General features: G+C 35.5%; 1 protein-coding gene and 1 pseudogene across 2 annotated transcripts; one reads left to right on the top strand and one right to left on the bottom strand.

Annotated features, from left to right (window-relative positions):
- The first annotated feature begins 139 nt into the window (after positions 1-139).
- On the top strand, positions 140-17849 carry Aimp1 (aminoacyl tRNA synthetase complex interacting multifunctional protein 1). Of its 2 annotated transcripts, none has more exons than XM_042701621.1 (7): positions 140-243; positions 851-984; positions 3155-3268; positions 5168-5329; positions 6710-6921; positions 10737-10905; positions 17604-17849. In XM_042701621.1, exons 2-7 carry the CDS (start codon positions 876-878, stop codon positions 17768-17770), a joined length of 933 nt encoding a protein of 310 aa, XP_042557555.1. In that variant the 5' UTR covers positions 140-243; positions 851-875; the 3' UTR covers positions 17771-17849. The 2 variants fall into 2 exon arrangements, with proteins under 2 accessions (XP_042557555.1, XP_042557556.1); XM_042701622.1 differs by lacking the exon at positions 140-243 and adding an exon at positions 661-684.
- LOC122127073 lies at positions 6946-10700 on the bottom strand (annotated as a pseudogene).
- Positions 17850-19333: the final 1484 nt, after the last annotated feature.

Raw genomic sequence — 19333 nt, 5'->3', positions numbered from 1 at the left:
CAAAATACCACAGAGGCGGCAGGGAGGGGCTGGCGTTATTCATTGAGGGAAAGGAAGACTGAAAGAGGGGGGGGATTTACATGGTAGAACCGAGCACCGGGAAGGACCGCCCTAATACTGGGTTGAGTGTGTGGGGGCGCTCAGGCACGTAGGGCGGACACCCCTCGGGTCCTTTCTCACTGCCACCCTTTGCGGGACCGAATTCCCTGCCTGCTGGTGGACGAGGCTGGTCCTGGCTTCTCGGTGAGTTGTGAGGGATATCGCGGAGGGTCAGTGGTGGGCTGGTGGTTCATCGAAGACGTCTCCCTTCCTTCATGCTTCTCCAGAACTAAGAGGACTGGGCGCCGAGGGTGGCCGGTGCACCCACCTTGACGTACGACGCTCGGCGTTTTCCTGAGGAACTTGGCGAGAAGTGCACACAGGGCCGAGGGGATGAAACCTCGGGATGCGCAGCTTCACGAGCGCGCTGACTTGGAAGTGAATGCGGAGGAAGGGTGAAACTCCTGGATTGAGCGAGTAGTTACCGTGGCGCTGTATTCCAGGCACTGTGTCAGGCATTGGATCAAGATCAGGGAACGAAGCCTACTGACAAAACAGACTTAAAAAAAAAAGTCCTGTCCCTGATTCTCTGGCCAAGTTTGATTCAGCTCAATGCTGAAGTGATCCAAAGTGATCATGTGTAAGGTAAACAGAAATAACACCTGGTGTGGCTAATGGTGGTGAGTCGTTGCAGCTCTTGATCAGCTACAGCAGAAAGTGTTTTCCCTTCAGAATGCTTTTTTATTTTGTACTGTACCGTCGACTTCCTTCTTTCACAGTGTTAATTTATCACGTTGGTTTATTAATTTAGGATTTTCTCGCGTTTTGTGGCGACAATGGCAAGTAATGATGCTGTTTTGAAGAGACTGGAGCAGAAAGGTGCAGAGGCAGATAAAATCATAGAATATCTTAAGCAGCAAGTCTCGCTTCTTAAGGAGAAAGCAAGTAAGAAAATTTATAAATCTCTAAGCAGATGCTTGATGAATTATGTCACATGAGGGGTTACAAAAGAAGGAAATTGGGTGAAATCAGTCTTGAATCAAATTTTGGCTCTAACCTTTTGTAGAATAAGATGTATACTTTCATATTATTATCTGCTAAAGTTAGTTTATGCAGAAATTTCTACTACTACGTACAAAAATACCAAATTTCTATTTTCAGGACTTAATTTGGTTTGGGATTGTTTTGGTCAAATACACATTTTTTTAAAAAAAATCTTAATAGCTAATGTTAAGTATCATGATGAAGTTCAGAAATTTTTGCAGCTCCTAATTGAAATAAAATTTTTACCACATAATGTTAAGAATGGCTTGCAGAACACTTATTTCATTTTTTTCCTCAGATTTTTCTTATTTTTCTTAAATATTTACGCCATCATGGTAGAGTGATGGAGAGAGTCAACAGCTCCTGTGTAACAGGGTACTTGTTATAGCAGGGTATTTTTCATAAGGGCGCATTCCCTCACATCTTGCCTAGCATTTCCATTTTGCTTATTAAAAAGAATAGAAAGACCAGGTTCTGGTGGCTCATGTCTGTAATCCTAGCTATTTGGAGGCTAAGATCTGAGGCTCAAGCTACAAAGCCAGTCTGGGCAGGAAAGTCCATAAAATTCATCTACAATTAACCAGCAAAAAAGCCAGAAGTGGAGCTGTAGCTCAAGTGGTAGAGCACTAGTCTTGAGCACAAAAGCTAAGGGATAGTACCCATGCCCTGAGTTCAAGCCTTGGACTAGCAAAAAAATTAAAAAATAAATAAAAGAACCATTCTACATTTTTCACTTTTATTATTATTTTCATTGCCAAATTGGCACTACATATTTATAAAATTTCTTATTCGATAAAGCAAATATTTGTCACATAAAATAACTGACTTTATAGCAACCTCTAAACATATTAACTTTTTGTATAACAGAAGAGAGATGAAAAGAAAGTAATTTTTAAATAACTGTAATAATCTGTGACAGTGTACATCTGTCACTACTATACTATCATAGGTGGTGTATGAAGGTCCTATGCTGTATGGTTCACAGATATTGGAAATTTTGTGATATATTTCATTTCTTGAGAAAGATGAATGTTAGCTAGGTATGTGGCTCAGAGGTAGAGTCCTTGTGTGTATCATTTGTGAGGCCCCATGTTGATCCTCAAAACTAGGATAAAATAGATAAATGATTTCTTACCAAAACCTCTGAATAAAAGTACAATTCTCATTCCTGGAAATTGCAGGACATAATGAAACTGCGCTAAAATACTTCCTGTTTACATGTAAAGAATAGCTAGAATCTAGGCTAAACGCTGGAAAGTTCTGTGGGATATGAGACAGATCACTGTTTTACAGGACTAATCACCACTTTGTCAGTCATCTGGCATCCACAGATCATACCCTGTTCTCATTGGGGTTAGTATTGCTCCCTATGTGGGATTTTAAAAATAACTGAGAGTGCATATGTATATGTATATATATATATATATGTACATATATGTATGTATACATGTACACATATATATAAGTGAGATGGTATATATATATATATATATATGTATATATATATCTTTTTTTACATTTAATTTAATTTTATTTTTTTGGTTGTCACAGATAATGGGCCTCTACTACTTGGACCATGCCTTCAGCCCCTTTTCTTTAAGTTGTATTTTGAATAAGGTTTCACTTTTTTCTTCAAGCTGGCAAGGCCTGTGGTCTTCCTTTCACACATCCTACATGGCCCTGTATAATACACCTTACCAGAGCACCCAGCTTATTGGTTTGGTTGGGCCTTGTTTACTTTACTTTTGCTTGAGCTGTCTTCAAACCTTGACCCTCCAGATCTCCACTTTCCCAAATAGCTGTGTTTCTAGGACTGAGCCACCACCCCTGGCTCATATCATTCTGTATCTTGATTAGAGCATTCACAGAGTTTTAATACTTTTGAGAGTAGAAGGGGTTTGTGGAACCAGTCCCCAAAGGCTATCAAGCGATAACTGTATCAGGTTGTTTTAAGTATTAAGTTGAAAAAAATAACTAGCTGCTATTGTGTATCAGTCATGTTCTTTTCAAATAGTATTCAAAAGAACTTTGAAAATAAATACACATTTTAACTGGATTTCTTCGATCTCAGTTTTGCAGGCAACTTTGAGAGAAGAGAAAAAACTTCGAGTAGAAAATGAGAAATTAAAGAAAGAAATTGAAGAATTAAAACAAGAGCTAATTCAAGCAGAAATTCAAAATGGAGGTGATTAAATATAGAAATAATAGATTGTTTTCATTTATAATAATATATCACTTATTTAAGCATATGTTTATCTTCCCCTCACAGCTTTCCACTGAGCATTCCTCCTCCTTTACAGAAGAGAAAAAGGAGACTTAGAAAGTGTCAATTATTGGGGCTGGGAAGGTGGCTCAGTGGTAGAGCACTTGCCTTGCATGTTTGAGGCCCTGGGTTTGATTCCTTAGCACCACATAAGCAAAAAGAAAAAAGCCAAAAGTGGCACTGTGCCTCAAGTGGTAGAGCGCTAGCCTTGAGCTGAAGAGCTGAGGGACAGCGCCCAGGCCCAGAGTTCAGGCTCACGACTGGACCCCCCCCCCCCCCCCCAAAAAAAAAGTGTCAATTATCTTACCAAAGCCATGTAAAAAGTGGTAAAGCTGGGGCTCAAAAACCCATACTTTTAGTTTTTGTACTGCAATGTAATCATAACTGCACTTTCTATTGAATATTTAGCAAAAAATAGCCATAGTAGTGTTTATTTAACATAACAAAGAGCCTTGTGTGCTAAGCTGTGTATTGTCTTCTTAAAAATATTTGTGTATAAACCCTGTTTTATCCATGAAGAAAATGAAGCTTAGAGGTGGAAAGTTATTTGCTTGAAATCATAAGTTTTCTTAGTTATTCAGTCATCAGATAGTTATTTCGATTATTATTGTTAATACAATATTAAATTTTGTTGAATTAATTTTAAGTTTCTTGGTAATTTTATGGAGCAGTATTTCTGATACTAATTTCAGGTACTCATTTAGGCATTTGTTTATGTTTGGTTCCTTTTTACCATTAATTTAGTAGCCAGTAATTTTGCCTGAATTTTGACTAAGTAGTTTGGTTTACTTAGTCAAATTATTTTGAATTTTGTACAGACTCAGCCCTTAGAAACTAGTATCTTAATTTCTCTAAATAAAAGTAAGGGCAAAAGATCAATGATTTAAGCTAGAGGAAATACTTTAGTCAATGGAGAATTTCAGACTGGTACATCCTTTGAAAGTCTAGTTGGTTTGGATTGCAGGTATGAAATTAAGTAAACAGTTAAAATATTAGTAGTGGGAAACTGGAATTCTTTTCTCTCAAGGTAAGAAAAATTACTTGAAGCTACACCAGAATTCCTCATGTGATTTTTCAATTTTCACTGTATTGATTTTGACACTTCAAAACATTGAGAAAGGTTCTGCCTTTTTACAAAGTTAATTTTGACAGAGTTGGAGATAAATAATGCTATATCACTGTCTGTGATGGGGTAATTTCTTAACTTTTGAATGGCTCAGATTTATCAACTGAAAAATGGCAGCATGAATAGAAAGTTTATCTGAGGCTACTTAGGAGAATTACACGAGTCAATTTACATAAAGCATTTTGGAAGTGTTTGGGATATAATAAGTCCATGATCAACCTTAGCTGTTAATAACCATAATTTTCCTACTTTAGCAAATAATAACTGGAAATCATGCCTTCATTTTTTTTGATATCTAGATAATAGTTAAAATATACCTAATTTCGTAGCAGTTGTTCTATAAGCTCAGATAATAGATAATTACATCTTTCTTTCTTTCTTTCTTTCTTTCTTTCTTTCTTTCTTCTCTTTCTTTCTTTCTTTCTTTCTTTCTTTCTCTCTTTCTTTCTCTCTTTCTTTCTTTCTTTCTTTCTCTCTTTTATTTTCTTCCATCAGGCTTGTGACATGACTTAAATTGTAGAACACCAGTTAGGAAAGCATGAGGTCTAAAGATAAATCACAAGTTCTAGAATTTTTCTTTTAAAATGAAAAACTCAAAAAGAGTTATTAACATTTAGAATTCACCAAGCCATGTTTATTTTACCTTGCCTATAGGTTTAATTTAAGTGACATTTTCTGTTTTACTTTTTTATTAGTGAAGCAAATACCACTCCCATCTAGTACTCTGCTGCAAAGTACTTCTCCAGCTTCTGAAAATATGATACAGTCTATACCAGCTATCTCTTCTGGTCCCAAAGAACAGATAAAAGGAGAGGGAGGAGAAGAGAAGAAGGTGAAGGAGAAAGCTGATAAGAAAGGTATTTTTAATTGTTAGACTCATTTGATTCTTGACTATCTTATTAGATGCTAACATTTTTGATGATAATTATGTTATCAAAAGGAAAGTTGACACTTGTATGAGCTAGAATAAGCTCATAAACAATATAGAAATTGAGTGTTTAAGGATATTTGAATGTTAACTAGATTGATAGTAGAAGTGTTAGACAGAAGGATCATCATAAGTGAAAAAGTTACAGATTAAATGTAGGAATCCATGTGTAATTTTATCTGACAAAATTCTGGTGTAGGTTTGGGACGTAGTTTCCAAAAGTTGTTCAAAGTAGAATCTTTGTAAGTAAAATAACTTTTTGTTTTGATTTTACATTCTTTTTGACAGAAAAGCTAGCTATAGACTTACATAGCCTAAATCTTTGAAGGTTACATTTTGACTGGTTAAAGTGATCAGATATTAATAGATAATGTAAATTAGTCTTATTAAAACATTAGAATAAAATATTCTTTTCTGTTCAAATACTTGCTGTGCATAAACTCAAGTATGCAATCTAAGGGAGAATTTAACAGATGGTAAAATTCACTGGATTCTTATATATAACTGGTGAGTATTCATCTACAAATATTTCACTGTAATTTTTTTTTTTTTCATTTTCTTTTTATTGTGAAAATACTGTAGAGAGGGGTTACAATTACATGGGCAAGATAATGAGTACATTTCTTATCAAGCATTGTAGCCTCCTTTGTTTCCCCTTCCCATCCCTTCCCATCTTCTCCTTGCTCCTCCCCCCAATCCTCCCCGCTCCTCCCCTCCCCCCACGCACCAAAGTTGTAAAGTTCGTTTTTGACATCTCATTGTTGCAATGGGTCCACCTGTATCCCTATTTAAACGCTTTGTTTTTCCCCTTCCCCTCCACAAATTATTCACTGTAGTTTTTTCTATATTTAGCAACTGATTGTGAGGCTTTTCCCCCCTAAATATAGGCTTTTTTTTTTTGCTTTCCAGAGTCCATTCACTAATTTTTTAAAGATTTTTCACTGGCCTTGCTTCAGAGAAAGGTCAACCTGTCTATAAAAGGCCTGTGGTAAATACATTACTCTTTTTGCATCTGAAGATTTCTGTCACAACCATTTGATACTGCTATAGTGTGAATTATCCCTGGACAAAGTAAATATGAATGGTGTTCCACAAAAATTTTACAGCTCAGCATCAGGCTAGATTAGAGAAATAGCTAAAATAGTGTTCAAGATTTTATGACTTGAATAATTTTTCTTTTTTGTTACTAGGTGAAAGTAGGAGATAAATGTTCTTTTTACTTTTCCTTTTATGCTTGTCAGTTTTGGTATTTGGGGTTTTCATTCTTTTTTTTCCTGGTGCTACCTACCCATTCTTAAATCCTTTTTAGGAGAGAAGAAGGAGAAAAAACAGCAAGCCTTAGCAGGAAGTGCTGACTCTAAACCAATAGATGTGTCCCGTTTGGACCTTCGAATTGGTTGCATTCTTGCTGCCAAAAAACACCCAGATGCTGATTCTTTATATGTAGAAGAAGTAGATGTTGGAGAAACAGCCCCAAGAACAGTTGTCAGTGGGCTGGTGAATCATGTTCCTCTCGAACAGGTAATCTGTATAGCTAACATTTGTTACAACAAACTCCTTCTTGTTTGGCTGTCTTTATCCTATCTCATGTCTATGTGATCATTTCATCTGATCAATTTGAATGTGTAAATATTATAAAAAGGTGTCTATAGTCAACAAAAACTTGAAAAACATTTGTTCATATTCACTATGCTGCTTTTTTGGCCTTTTGAACCTATATAAATCCATACATTCATTTATATTGAAGATATAAATATTGTACCAACCACTACTCCAGGCAAAAAATATTTATATAGCTGCAAGAGTTGATAGGTAGACAGCCAGATAGATTTAAAGCAAAAGAGTTCTGCCTTTATGAAATTCAGATCCTTCTGAGGGAGACAGAAACTTATCAATACATAAGTAAATGCATCATTTGGTAAATAATAATTAGTGCCAAGAGAATAAATTTGGGGAAAGAATCTAGGATGTACTGAAGCCAAGACGGTGCTACCATTTATAAAGTAGTCAGAGAAGGCTTTGTAAAGAAAATGATATTTAAGTAAAGGTAGAAGAAAATGAAGAAGGCAAGTCAAGTGTCCTTTGGGCAGAACATTTCCAGCAGCCCTGTGACAGTATATGCCTTTGATGTCTAAGGACTATCAGTTCTGTGACAAGAACAGAGTAAATAAGGAGGAAAGTCATGGGAGATCAGAGATATGGGTGCCGAATGACTATTGGAGAGATCATTGTAAAGATTTTAACTTTTGTTCGGAACAAGGAGAAAGCTGTTGGTGGAGTTTTCAGCAAAGAAATAGCAGGGTTCGCCTCATATCTTATTCTTACTATTTTTTGGGTACAGAGGTGATAGAATTAAGATTAGTAAATAAATTTATAACGAGTAATACATTTGGCACATGGGTGGGCTTTTTTGTTTTCTATTATTTGGTGTTTTTTTCACTTTTATCTTTATTTTTACCAAATTTGAACACATTTGTACACATTATTTTAAACAGAAAAACTTTGGGAAGAAAATGACTGGAATCTTGGCTAAATCTGAGTTACTATCCTTCTATCAATTTCTATCCTTTTTTTTTTTTTTACAAGAAAAAAACTGCAGAGCTAAAGAGATTTTATAGTAGTTTATATTTGCACACAAATTCTGCCCAGTTGTTCAGTACCACTAAAGTAAAATTCTTAACTCTTTCACTGAAAATGAAAACCACATCTGCCACTTGTTCCCAATATAAAACTGATTGTTCTATAAAACCAGCTGACTTAGTCAGATAATAACTGGAGTTTGAGAGATGGTCCTTCCACCTTGCCAATTCATTAAATAAAGACCATTCTAGGAATAAGGTATGACAGAGAAAAATGAGGCCAAGCAGAAGGACTACCATAAATAGCTGGTAGAAGCTCCAGGGAATCTTGCTAATGAATGTGCCAGTGTCTTGAGGTGAAGAAAGTTTATCCACATCTATTAGTTTTATGTCCTCCCACTGACTAGTATCAAAATTCTTCATTAAAGGGCTTGAGGGCAAATTAGAAGGAGCCAAAGGAGTTTCCTTGATTACTTTGATTTTCTCCCTGAACTTTTGCATCTGCTGCCGAAATATAATCGGTTCTGACACATCCTGAAAGCCTCGGCAATGTTAAATGCCATTTGTTGCTCCTGCAAAATGGCACTGAGTTTGTTGATCTGCGGATCATAGGCTTGCATGAATGCAGGTTTCATGGTCTCAAAGTCAGACAGGATTTCATTCTTCTTTTGATCCAAAGTATGTTGCAACTTCTCAAAACTTTCCTTCACTTTATCTGAATCTTTAGTCAGTAACTGTAGTGCTTTCCTCTTGCTAGTTTCTAAGGTATCTAAGCAAGAAAGAGCAGGTCTCAGAACTCTGAAAGAGGGACTCAAAGGCATCCCTTTCCTGAGCATAGGCATCTTCAGTAGAACAGAAGACATGTTTGGTGTGGTCCTCCTGAGTAGCACAGATCCCACAAATCAGCTGCATATCAGCTAAGTAGAAAATATTGAGAGGCTGACCCAAGTGTCCTTTGCACACTTGCATTTTGGGAGATATCTTGATTTTGTTATATTTCTTCACATACAATACCCTTCAGGGAGTAATTGACCTGTAAACTATTGACTCCAGTAGCTGAAGCTTCTTTAAGGCATGTAGAGCACTTGAATGGAGATGGTCTCCACAGAGAATTGCGCACATTTCCCTCTAAGAGACCTTCTAAGTGTTTTTTACAGAAGTTGTGTGAGCAAGGCAAAACTCTAGGATCATCAAACAGACTGCAACAAATTGGGCAGTTGAGATCTTCAAGCAGCTCCAGCACATCCTCCGTCCCCAGCAATCAGGTGTTTTCGGCAGGATTACTATTTCCCAGGGCAAAGCAATCATGGTTTCTTTCTCATTTTGCTGACAAGCTAGAGGCTGATTTAGACTTGGTCTTCATTTAACTAGCAGTTTGATGTACAGTATTTTAGATGCAGTTTCTGGCTTGGAACATAGAACTTTAGGAATATCTTCTAGGGAGACCAAAAAAAAAAAAAAGACATTCCAACATTCTATGCAGTACTACTTTGACCCTGTCATTGTCGGGATTGGGCACGAGGCCCTGTTATTCAGGTTTGAATGCAGTGCCTCATGCTTGCTAGACAGGTGCCCTGCTGCTGGAGTCATCCCTCCAACCCTTTTGCTTTTGGCATTATTGAAGTAGAGTCTCACTTTTTCCCTGGATTTCCAGTCCTGGATCTCAATCTTTCTATTCGTGCTTTATGAGTGGCTAAAAGGACAGGTGTGTACCACCACATCCAGTTTTTTATTGGTTAAGACGGTAATCTTCTAAATTTTTTGCCCAGGTTGGCTTCAGATTGCCATTCTCATTTCAGCCTCTCTGGTAGCTAGGATTACAGCTGTGAGCCACCACACCTTGCTACTTTTTTTTCTTTCCTTTTTAACATTCAGATCTCCTTCATACCTTTTTTTTCACATTCCTGCCAGTACGAGGATTTGAGCATTATACTTGTTCCAGCATGCTTTACAATTTAAGGCATACCTCCAACCTGCTTTTTTGTTGGTTATTTTTTTTTCTTCCCTGAAGCTGTTCTAATGTGTTTTTCATTTTTAAACTCATTGAAAACATTTAAAGAACCACCTAGCTTATTTTGCTAGTTTGGGAAAAATAAGTATTGCAACTTAGCAGATTACAAAAAAATTCTGTTCACTTCTATAACGAATTATAGAAGTAATCCTAAATGTTAATTATAATATGCATGACACTTGGATGATTAAATGATTATTCTCTAAGAAAGAAAGGACTGGGGTTTTTACCAAGCATTTCTGAGTCTATCCCCAGTATCACAAAAAAAAAATGAATGAAAGAAGGGAAGGAAAGAAGAAGAGTAAGAGAGAAAGAAAGAAGGGAGGGGGGGAAAGAAGAGTAAGAGAGAAAGAAATCTAGGAAATACTAGACGTGACCTAATGTTTACAGAATAAAATGAACATGTATAAATGAGTGCATTTATTTTCATGTTAATGCTAGTCTAAATGCCTTACATGTATGCAATGATTTAATCCTATGACAGCTTTCAGTAAAATTCATTGTTACTTCCCTCATAATTCAAAGTTCATCCAACTCAGCTGTTTGTGTATTCATGTGACAGCTGTTTAACTGAAAGGTCTGTACTTTTCAACCATAATGCTCTGTCAGTTTTCACGTTTATGCAATGATTCATAATAAGAGTGACGGATACATCCATAAATTTCATATTTAACCTAGTAAGTATTCTTTACTCTTTTAGATGTGCCCATTCTACATCTCTAGTCACCAGTTTATTTTCTACACAGATGCAAAATCGGATGGTGATTTTACTTTGTAATCTGAAACCTGCAAAGATGCGAGGGGTATTATCTCAAGCAATGGTGATGTGTGCCAGTTCACCTGAGAAAGTTGAAATTTTGGCTCCTCCAAATGGATCTATTCCTGGAGATAGAATTACCTTTGATGCTTTCACTGGTAAGTGTGTACTGATTTTTAAAATAAGTTGGGAGTCACTTGTGATTTCAAGTATTTTCATGAAATCATCATTATTGAATGGTATTGAGTGTATTTGAGATTGGCTAATGATGACACATTGAGCCTAACCATGTAACTATCTTTCTCTGTGAACACATACAATAAATCAGACTACAGAGAGTCTTTGTTGTGGATAATGTACTAATAAATACATTGTAGAACAATGTGACTTCAATATACAACAAGTTATTGTTTTCCAAAGCACTTAAGATGTAGACCATCTCAGACTGCAACTCAAAATGACAAAGAAATACAAAGTTCAAATATGTGTGAAATACACATAATTCTTAAAAACTATCTAACAATATACTTATATATGCTTTACTTTGTTCTAGGAAATAGAGAAAATGTCTAGCTTTAAATTATTTCAGTTGGACACCAGTGGCTCACACTTGTAATCCTAGCTACAGAGGAGGCTGAGAGGACTTGTAGTTTGAAACCAGTCTAGGCAGAAAAGTCTGTGAGACTCCCATCTCCAATTAGTCAGCAAAATGTTGAACTAGAGATATGGCTCAAGGGTCAGTTATAAGCAATGAAGCAAAGCAAGAGCTGGAGGCCCTGAGGTCAAGCCATGTACTAGCCCCTCTCCCCCTCAAGGTTCACTTATTTGACAATGTAAAAAAATAAAATATTTCATATTATTTGATTTTTTTCCAGTAAAAATCCTGAAAAGAAGAAACTAATATTTGAGAAAGTTTATTGAACTGTTTATGTATTTGTACTTTTTCAATAGTGGTATTGGGGTTTGAACTTGGGTCCTTTTCCTTGCTAGGCATGTACTCTTCCTCTTCAGCCACATTCAAATCCTTTGTTGTTGTTTTAATTGCTTTTGGGGATAGGAACTCATGTGTCTGGCCAGATCAGCCTGCTTCTTCTCAGATCACATGATAGGATCTCTTCACTGTGCTCAGTTAACAATTGAGACTGTTGTCTTGCTAATTTTTTGCTTCAACTGGCCTTGTCCCATGATCCTTCCATTGTCTACCTCCCAAGTAGTTAGGACTACAGGTGTGAACCACCAACACTCGGCTCAAATAGGCCCTTGAAACAAAAGAGAAAGGGTAAAATAAGTATTTGTTTCATAAAAGAGTAAAAACTGCCAGGCACTGGTGACTCATACCTGTAATGCTAGCTACTCAGGATGCTGAGATCAGAGGATAGTGGTTTGGAGCCAGCCTGGGCATGAGACTTTAATCTCCAATAAACTACCAAAAAAGCTGGAAGTGGAGATCACCAGTCTTGAGTACAAAGGTCAGGGACAGTGCCCAGACATAGAGTTCAAGCCTTGGGACCAGCAAAACAAAACAGTTAAAAACATTGTGAGATTAAAAAAAAAAGTTAACAGGTAAAGCGAAAGCAGAATTACGTTGAATGATCAATGTTAATTTGGAGCTATTTAAAAAAAAATACTTTTTACTGGAATAGCAAGACTGATATTATATAGGCATTTTAAAAAATCATGTGGTAACTGATAAAATATTAGAATATGAGGAAGTTTAATGTTGGAAGAATAAGAAAATATGGGTGAAAATATGGATTAAATAACTGTAACCAAAAGTAGACTTTGGAAAGCATTTTATGTAAGTTCTGTGGCTTTGAATATCTATCTCTATCTATCTATCTATCGATCGATCGATCGATTGATATCTATCTATCTACTGAATAGCAACTATACTTCATAATCTATGCTACATGAATCATTTTCTCTTTGTGTGAAAAGTTCTCAGTCTAGATGATTTCTCAAACTGTATAACTTTAGATTCTGAGTTTGTAATCAGCACTCTTCTCCTGCAATATCGGAACACTTCCCAAACTTCCTACTCTGGGTGAAGCTGTCACCTGTATTGAATCTAAAACTATTTCGAAGCCTCATTCACTAAATTTGAATAAGCGACAAATTGTTTTTCTTTAAGTAAGCTGAGTAAAGCAGCAAAAATAAGTGATCCTGATGTGCCTTTCCAGATTAACATTTTCCTTTCTGTTTAAATTATTAAGGATTACTATTTTTAAAGCTTTATTCTTTTATATAAATTGTAAAGTCAGTTATTTAAAACTAAAAAACTTCTTTAACCTTTCCCCTTCTCCCATTTTTTTTTCCTTTTAAAAATTTGGGACTAGCAGCCCAGTGAACCCTAGTTCTAACTTAGTTGGTAGAAGAATTAAACCACAGAGAGTGCCTAAGCACTAGTACCATAGCATTTTGTTCATTGACTTGTTGCTTGAGGTAATTAATGTGGACTATTTCATTAATGAAGGCTATAGTTCTTGCTTATTTATTTAGCAGAATTAGCAGATAGATAGTTTCACCATTTGAATCTAGTTCTATCACCTAAATGGTACTGTGGAATAAATTGAAAAAATTAAAAAAAAAAAACGTGTGTGTGTGTATATAGATAGATAGATAGATAGATCTATATCTATCTATATATCTTTTTAGTTATCTACTCACCTGCTATTTGAAATGCTAATGACCCAGCATGGATTAATTGCCTTTGTTTTATTAAAGCATCTTTCATTCTGTTTGGCTGGTTGCTTGTATGTGCATGCTTTTAAGTTCTATACTCTGGTATTTTTTTCACATTTTCCCTTTGTTCTCAAGTACTTTATGAGCAGGAGGTAATATTTGTAAATTGAAAGAAGACAAAAATCCAACTTTAAAAGAATCATGAGATTATTTCAATTATTTTCTAACACTTAAATATTTCACCAAGCAGGATGATATCAAGTAGTTAGTAAAGTTTGATCTGTTAGTAGTCATATTCCATATGCTTCCATACCAGCTACTATTGCTATAGCAGTATCTGAAATACCATGCAACAAACCTGCTCATGATTTATCAGTGATTTTTTTTTTTTTTTTGCATCTTGTTTTGCATTGTAAGACTTAAGGTTCTGCTGATAAATTTCGATATATACTTGGTGTGCTTAGTGTTTAGGGAGTGAAATCTTACATTTGTTGAAAGTAGTAAAGAAATTACAAATCATCTTTGAATTGCAGTTTGGACTTGAACATACTTACTGATTTTTTCCAATTACAAAGCCAGAAATTCCCTAGAAGTTAGAAGATGCCAAGTAATATGTTTATAACAATAGCTACAATTTTTCTCACCCACAGAACACCTTTGAGAATCTTAAATGTGAAAACTATAAATTTTAGTATTTAAATGTGGTAATTGGTCCCTAAATCCCCAAGCAAATAACCTGAAATCGGGGTTCCAGCTAAGAGACAAAGGCACAGCTCTTTTTGAGACTGCATTCTTCATGGTCTAATAATAAATGGGAATTTACATTCTGACTTGCATGGTTGAGCTTATTTCCATTGGTACTGAATCTTACTAATATCTATTAGTAGTTAATCACAAAGCCTGAATTTAGCTTTGAATTTTTTAAAAAAAATATTATATGTACTTGGTTTCTTATCGCTGAAACCCATTTTAGGCAGGTTTCTTTCCACCTATTTCAGAGCTGCTTAGGTTAAGATTACCAATGTCTAGTTCTCGGTCCTTAACTCACTGGGCAAAACTTCTGGCCGCACTCTTGGTGGTCCTCTTGCTTCACTTCATCTTTTTTTGCTGATTTTTCCCCCCCTCACTTCTCTGACCTTTTATTGGTTTACATCAGAACTAGGTCCTGAGCTGCTTCTTTTTTCTCTTCATGCTATCCATTTAGTGTTTCGGGATTTCCTGCCCCCCCCCCCAAAATCTGCCTGTCTAGCTGCTTAATGGACTCTCACATCTCACCGGAGAGATACTACATCTTGTGTCTCAGTCCCCCCAGGAATCGCCTTTTCCACAATATTTTCCCGCTAATTTGGTAGCAACTCTATTCTCCCAGTTCTTTATCTGATTTTCTTCTAGCCTGCATCTTTTTCAGAAAACGCTAGTGGCTCTGTTTTCTGAGCATATGTAGATTAATTATCAGGGTCTCCACCATTCCCATCCTGGTCCCCATGTGAACACTTCTTATCTGTGTGACTGCAGATACCTTCCAACCCATCTCTCTACTTTCCCCATTATCTTTCTGCCATCTAAAATGATATAGGTCTTATTTTATTATTCTGCTTAACTCTAGTTACAGACTTTCCTTTTGGGTTATGCCAGCTCCTGCTACAAGCCCAGATTCTTAGCATAGTCTTCTGTTACCTCATTAATCTCATGTGTTCCAAGTTTTCCTTGCTTATTCCACATGAGCCACTGGCTCTTTTTCCAGATAGCTACATCACTTGCTCTTTCTTTTTACCCAGGTCTTTCAGATATCTGCTTTGCTTTATTTTTCCCCAAATATGTATTCCTAGCTAATAATACTATACATTATTTATTGTCTGCCCACATGAAAACTGAACATCATGAAATCAGGATTTTTCTTTTTTTATTATTTATTATTTATTTTATTATTTTTTATTATTTATTATTTATTATTTTTATTATTTATTGAAGTATATTTGGCATAAAAGAGTTTATTAAATTGGTCAATTAAAAGGAAACTTAGTAGTAAAACAGTTCTTAAAAATATACGCTTGAAAAGAGGTGGGGGTGTGGGGAAAGCCATCTACATTTATTACTGCCCAAATCATTTTTTTTTGGAGTAATTTTTTTTTAATTGTGAGAATACCATACAGAGGAGTTACAATTACATGGGCAAGATAACGAGTACATTTCTTATCAAGCATTGTTGCCTCTTCTTTGTTTCCCCTTTCCATCCCTTCCCATACTCCCCCCACCTCCCCCACCTGATCCTTCCCCCCCCCCCCCCAAAGTTGTAAAGTTCGTTTTTTGACATAACGACTTGTACATCTCATTGTTGCAGTGGGTCCACCTGTATTCCTAGTTAAACGATTTGTTTTTGCCCTTCCCCTCCACAAATTATACCAACATCAAATACAGTGAAAGCAGGGGTTATACCGTGGGGGAGGGACATACAAAGCAACATAGAACTCATCTTATGAATATGTTAGATGCAATTGCATGAAAGAAAAAAAAAAAAACATTTGAATACTTACCTTGGGGTTCATTTCCCTAACATCAACTTATCTGACCTTTTCTGCTTGACTCAGACATATACTAGTTATTGCAAATAAGGGAAACCATGGGACCTCTGTTTCTTTGGGCCTGGCTTACTTCACTTAATATAATTTTTTCCAAGTCTTTTGCTCAAATCATCTCTATCAAACTGAAAAACCATTTTTTCTATTATTAGTTTTGTGAATTAATTGGCTCCTTATTTTCAGTTTTCTATGTGTGTATTCATACTTGTGAATATGAATTCACATATATTATTTACAATAGTAGTAATAATGATCATAATTCATATATTCAGGCATTCAAACATAAAATAATTAAGTTAGTACCAAGCTTATCTTGGCCATACCAAATAGTAAGGGGAATTTGATCAGTGAACATGCATTGTATAAGAATGACCTTACTAAAATGTAATATCTGATTCCATACTTTGCATGCTTGAATTTTTTCCTTTTAATGGTTTTAAATGTTAAACAGATGTTCTCTATTCTTTATACCTGTACAAACTTTTGTAGATTTTTTTTCTATAATTTTCTGTGTTTTTTTTTAAAGAATAGATTGGCCTACAGTAATTTGTGAATTAGTTCTCTTGCAATATATATAAGCTTCCCTAAATGGTGATTATTGGCAGAGGCTCTACAGTTTTAGCTTAAACTTCTACTGCTCTCATTTGCCTTTTGATGGCATGTCAGAATAAAAGGTTAGGGAAATAAGATCTAGAAGGAAGAAGATTATAACACAGGAATGAGAGCAAACCTCTTGGGAAGATATGAATCATTAAACAAAAAGTAAATTCTTAAAGCATTAGGTGGGAGATATGGGAAAGGACTCAGCCTCTTCTTTCAAACTAGCTTTGTACCCACACCAAGTAGTATATTTAAAAAAAAAACATTTTAAGCAAACAAGAAAGTTAACATCAAATCTGTGATACACTAAGGAAGCAATTTAGTCATTCATGTTGTATGTTGAAGTATAGATAAAGCATAGGTACTTTCCAGTTGTAAAATATAAAACATCAAAATTTCTCATCCTCAAAATTTTTCTTAATAAGGAATAATAAAATTAACATCTTACATTTTTCTTTAATAATTTGGAGAACAAATTCTTAAGCTCTATTACTTGAAAAGATGCTTGTTAGAAAAGTTAAAGAAAAAAAAAGCCAGAAGCCAATGGCTCATGCCTGTAATCCTAGCTAGGCTGAGATCTGAATATCACGATTTGAAGCCAGGTTGGGATGAAAGGCTGTGAAACTCATATCCTCAATCAACTGCTAGAAAAAACTGGAAGTGGGGCTGTGGCTCAGAATGGTAGAATGCTGGGCTTGAGTACAAAAGCTGAAGGACAGCTCCCAGGCCCTGAATTCCAAGCCCTATGACTGGAGGTTAAAAAAAAAATAACATATATCTATATGTATATATAGATATATATACATGTATATATATGCACACATATATGTATATATATATTTTAAAAGTCTTTGTTAATAAGGATATATTTCATTAATACAAATACAAATATTAACATAAAAATAAAATGCTATTTTTTAAAAGACCATGTTTATTATGTAACTTTTTGTTGTTGTTTTTTTTTCCCTCCTTCTTCGTCTGCCTATCCCCAACAGGAGAGCCTGACAAGGAGCTGAACCCTAAAAAGAAGATTTGGGAGCAGATTCAGCCTGATCTTTACACTAATAATGAGTGTGTGGCCACCTACAAGGGGGCACCCTTTGAGGTGAAAGGAAAGGGTGTGTGTAGGGCTCAAACCATGGCCAACAGTGGAATCAAATAAAACAAGTGTGTTACTGAAATACATTGGAGAAAACTTTAAAGACAATAAAAAGGAATATATTTGTCACTTATACATAAAATATGACTGGCTCGTTTTTCTGTTCTCTTTCAGACTTAACTAGTCTTACCTTATATATGTTGTTTTCAGATGATTAGGGAAAATACATATTATATATGGATTCTGATTATCATGGAAGGGGGAAATTACATGTTTTATGATTATTTTTCAGTGGGGATATTTATTGGCTAGTAGGTTATTTTTTTCTTTCCACATTAAGATAACAGACCAGTAATACATAGTTCATTATTCATGAATACATCATACATAAAATGTCAAATCCTTGGCAAAATCAGCCTGTTGTTGCTAACAGTTGTTGGTTTTTTATTTATTTATTTTTTATTGTGAAAATACCATACAGAGGAGTTACAATTACATGAGCATAGTAATGAGTACATTTCTTATCAAGCATAGTTGCCTCCTCCTTTGTTTCCTCTTACCATCCCTTCCCTTCTCCCCCTGCTCCCCCAGCCGGATCCGCCCCCCCCCCAACGAGTGTTTTTTATTTTTATGCATGTACTGGGGCTTGAACCCAGGGCCTTATGCTCCCATGTTTTTTTTGCTCAAGACTAGCATTCTACCACTTGAATCATACCTTCAATTTTTTTGCCTGTTAATTGGAGGTAAGAGTCTCAGACTTTTTGTGCCTAGGGTCACATTGACCTGTAACCTCATCTCAGTCTTCTGAGTAGCTAGGATTACAGGTGTGAGCCAGCGGGGCCAGAACTAGTTGGTTGCCTTTTTAACAAGCCATGCACTTTGTGATTCTTTGTGAATACAGTACACTATTGTTGAAGTCCATTGTAAAACTAATGTGTAAGGGATAGATAATTTATATCATGAATAACTTTTTTTGGTTATATCCAGTTGTGTCAGTATTGGTTAATAACTAAAATTTTGCAATAATAATGAAATTGGAGTAGTTAGTGATGTTAAGATTCTCCATCTAAATTTGAGTCTTTTGGGTACCAACATGGGAATAGGAAAGAATGACTTAAATGTGCTTGTTTATTGCACTTTTTTTTAGTTAAGAGTTTTCATTTGAATAAGTCTTGGCTGAGGAAAGACCCAGAAGAATAAAGTAATTGTTGATTTGAAAGTGAGCCATCTGGAACTTCAGAGTGTAAATTAATTATTATATATTATATTGTTTTCACCCTTATGTATTCCCTAGTTTATTTTTCTTTTAGTCCCAACTTCCACCCCCTTACTAATTCATTCTATTCCCAATTCCCTAGATTTCTAAGTAAAAAATATGTATTAATGTTATTTTCTGTCTTCATCAATATTATTTCCTATCTGGCAGCCTCTTGTCCTTAGCAACAGGAACAGAAACAAGCCTGGGGCTCAGTAATTGCAAAGAGAAAAAATAATCCTTTTTTAATGAAGGGCTAACTGCTTTCCTTATCTTTCCCATTGCTATATAATGCCTACATAATTTTCCCAACAGCAGTCATTAATATCTGTTTATTTCCTCTGTGGCATTCATATGATGAGCAAAATGTC

Source organism: Dipodomys spectabilis, unplaced genomic scaffold (assembly GCF_019054845.1).
Source record: "Dipodomys spectabilis isolate Male_0828 unplaced genomic scaffold, ASM1905484v1 ptg000297l, whole genome shotgun sequence".
Lineage (NCBI taxonomy): Eukaryota > Metazoa > Chordata > Mammalia > Rodentia > Heteromyidae > Dipodomys > Dipodomys spectabilis.
This window is presented reverse-complemented; position numbering and strand designations above follow the sequence as displayed.

Bases quoted from the DNA above. Each gene is read 5' to 3' on its own strand.
- Aimp1 (XM_042701621.1), top strand. From the start codon at position 876: ATGGCAAGTAATGATGCTGTTTTGAAGAGACTGGAGCAGAAAGGTGCA. The intron at 3,269-5,167 runs GTGATTAAATAT...CTTTTTTATTAG, and splicing joins AGCAGAAATTCAAAATGGAG to TGAAGCAAATACCACTCCCA. The intron at 6,922-10,736 runs GTAATCTGTATA...TTTTCTACACAG, and splicing joins ATCATGTTCCTCTCGAACAG to ATGCAAAATCGGATGGTGAT.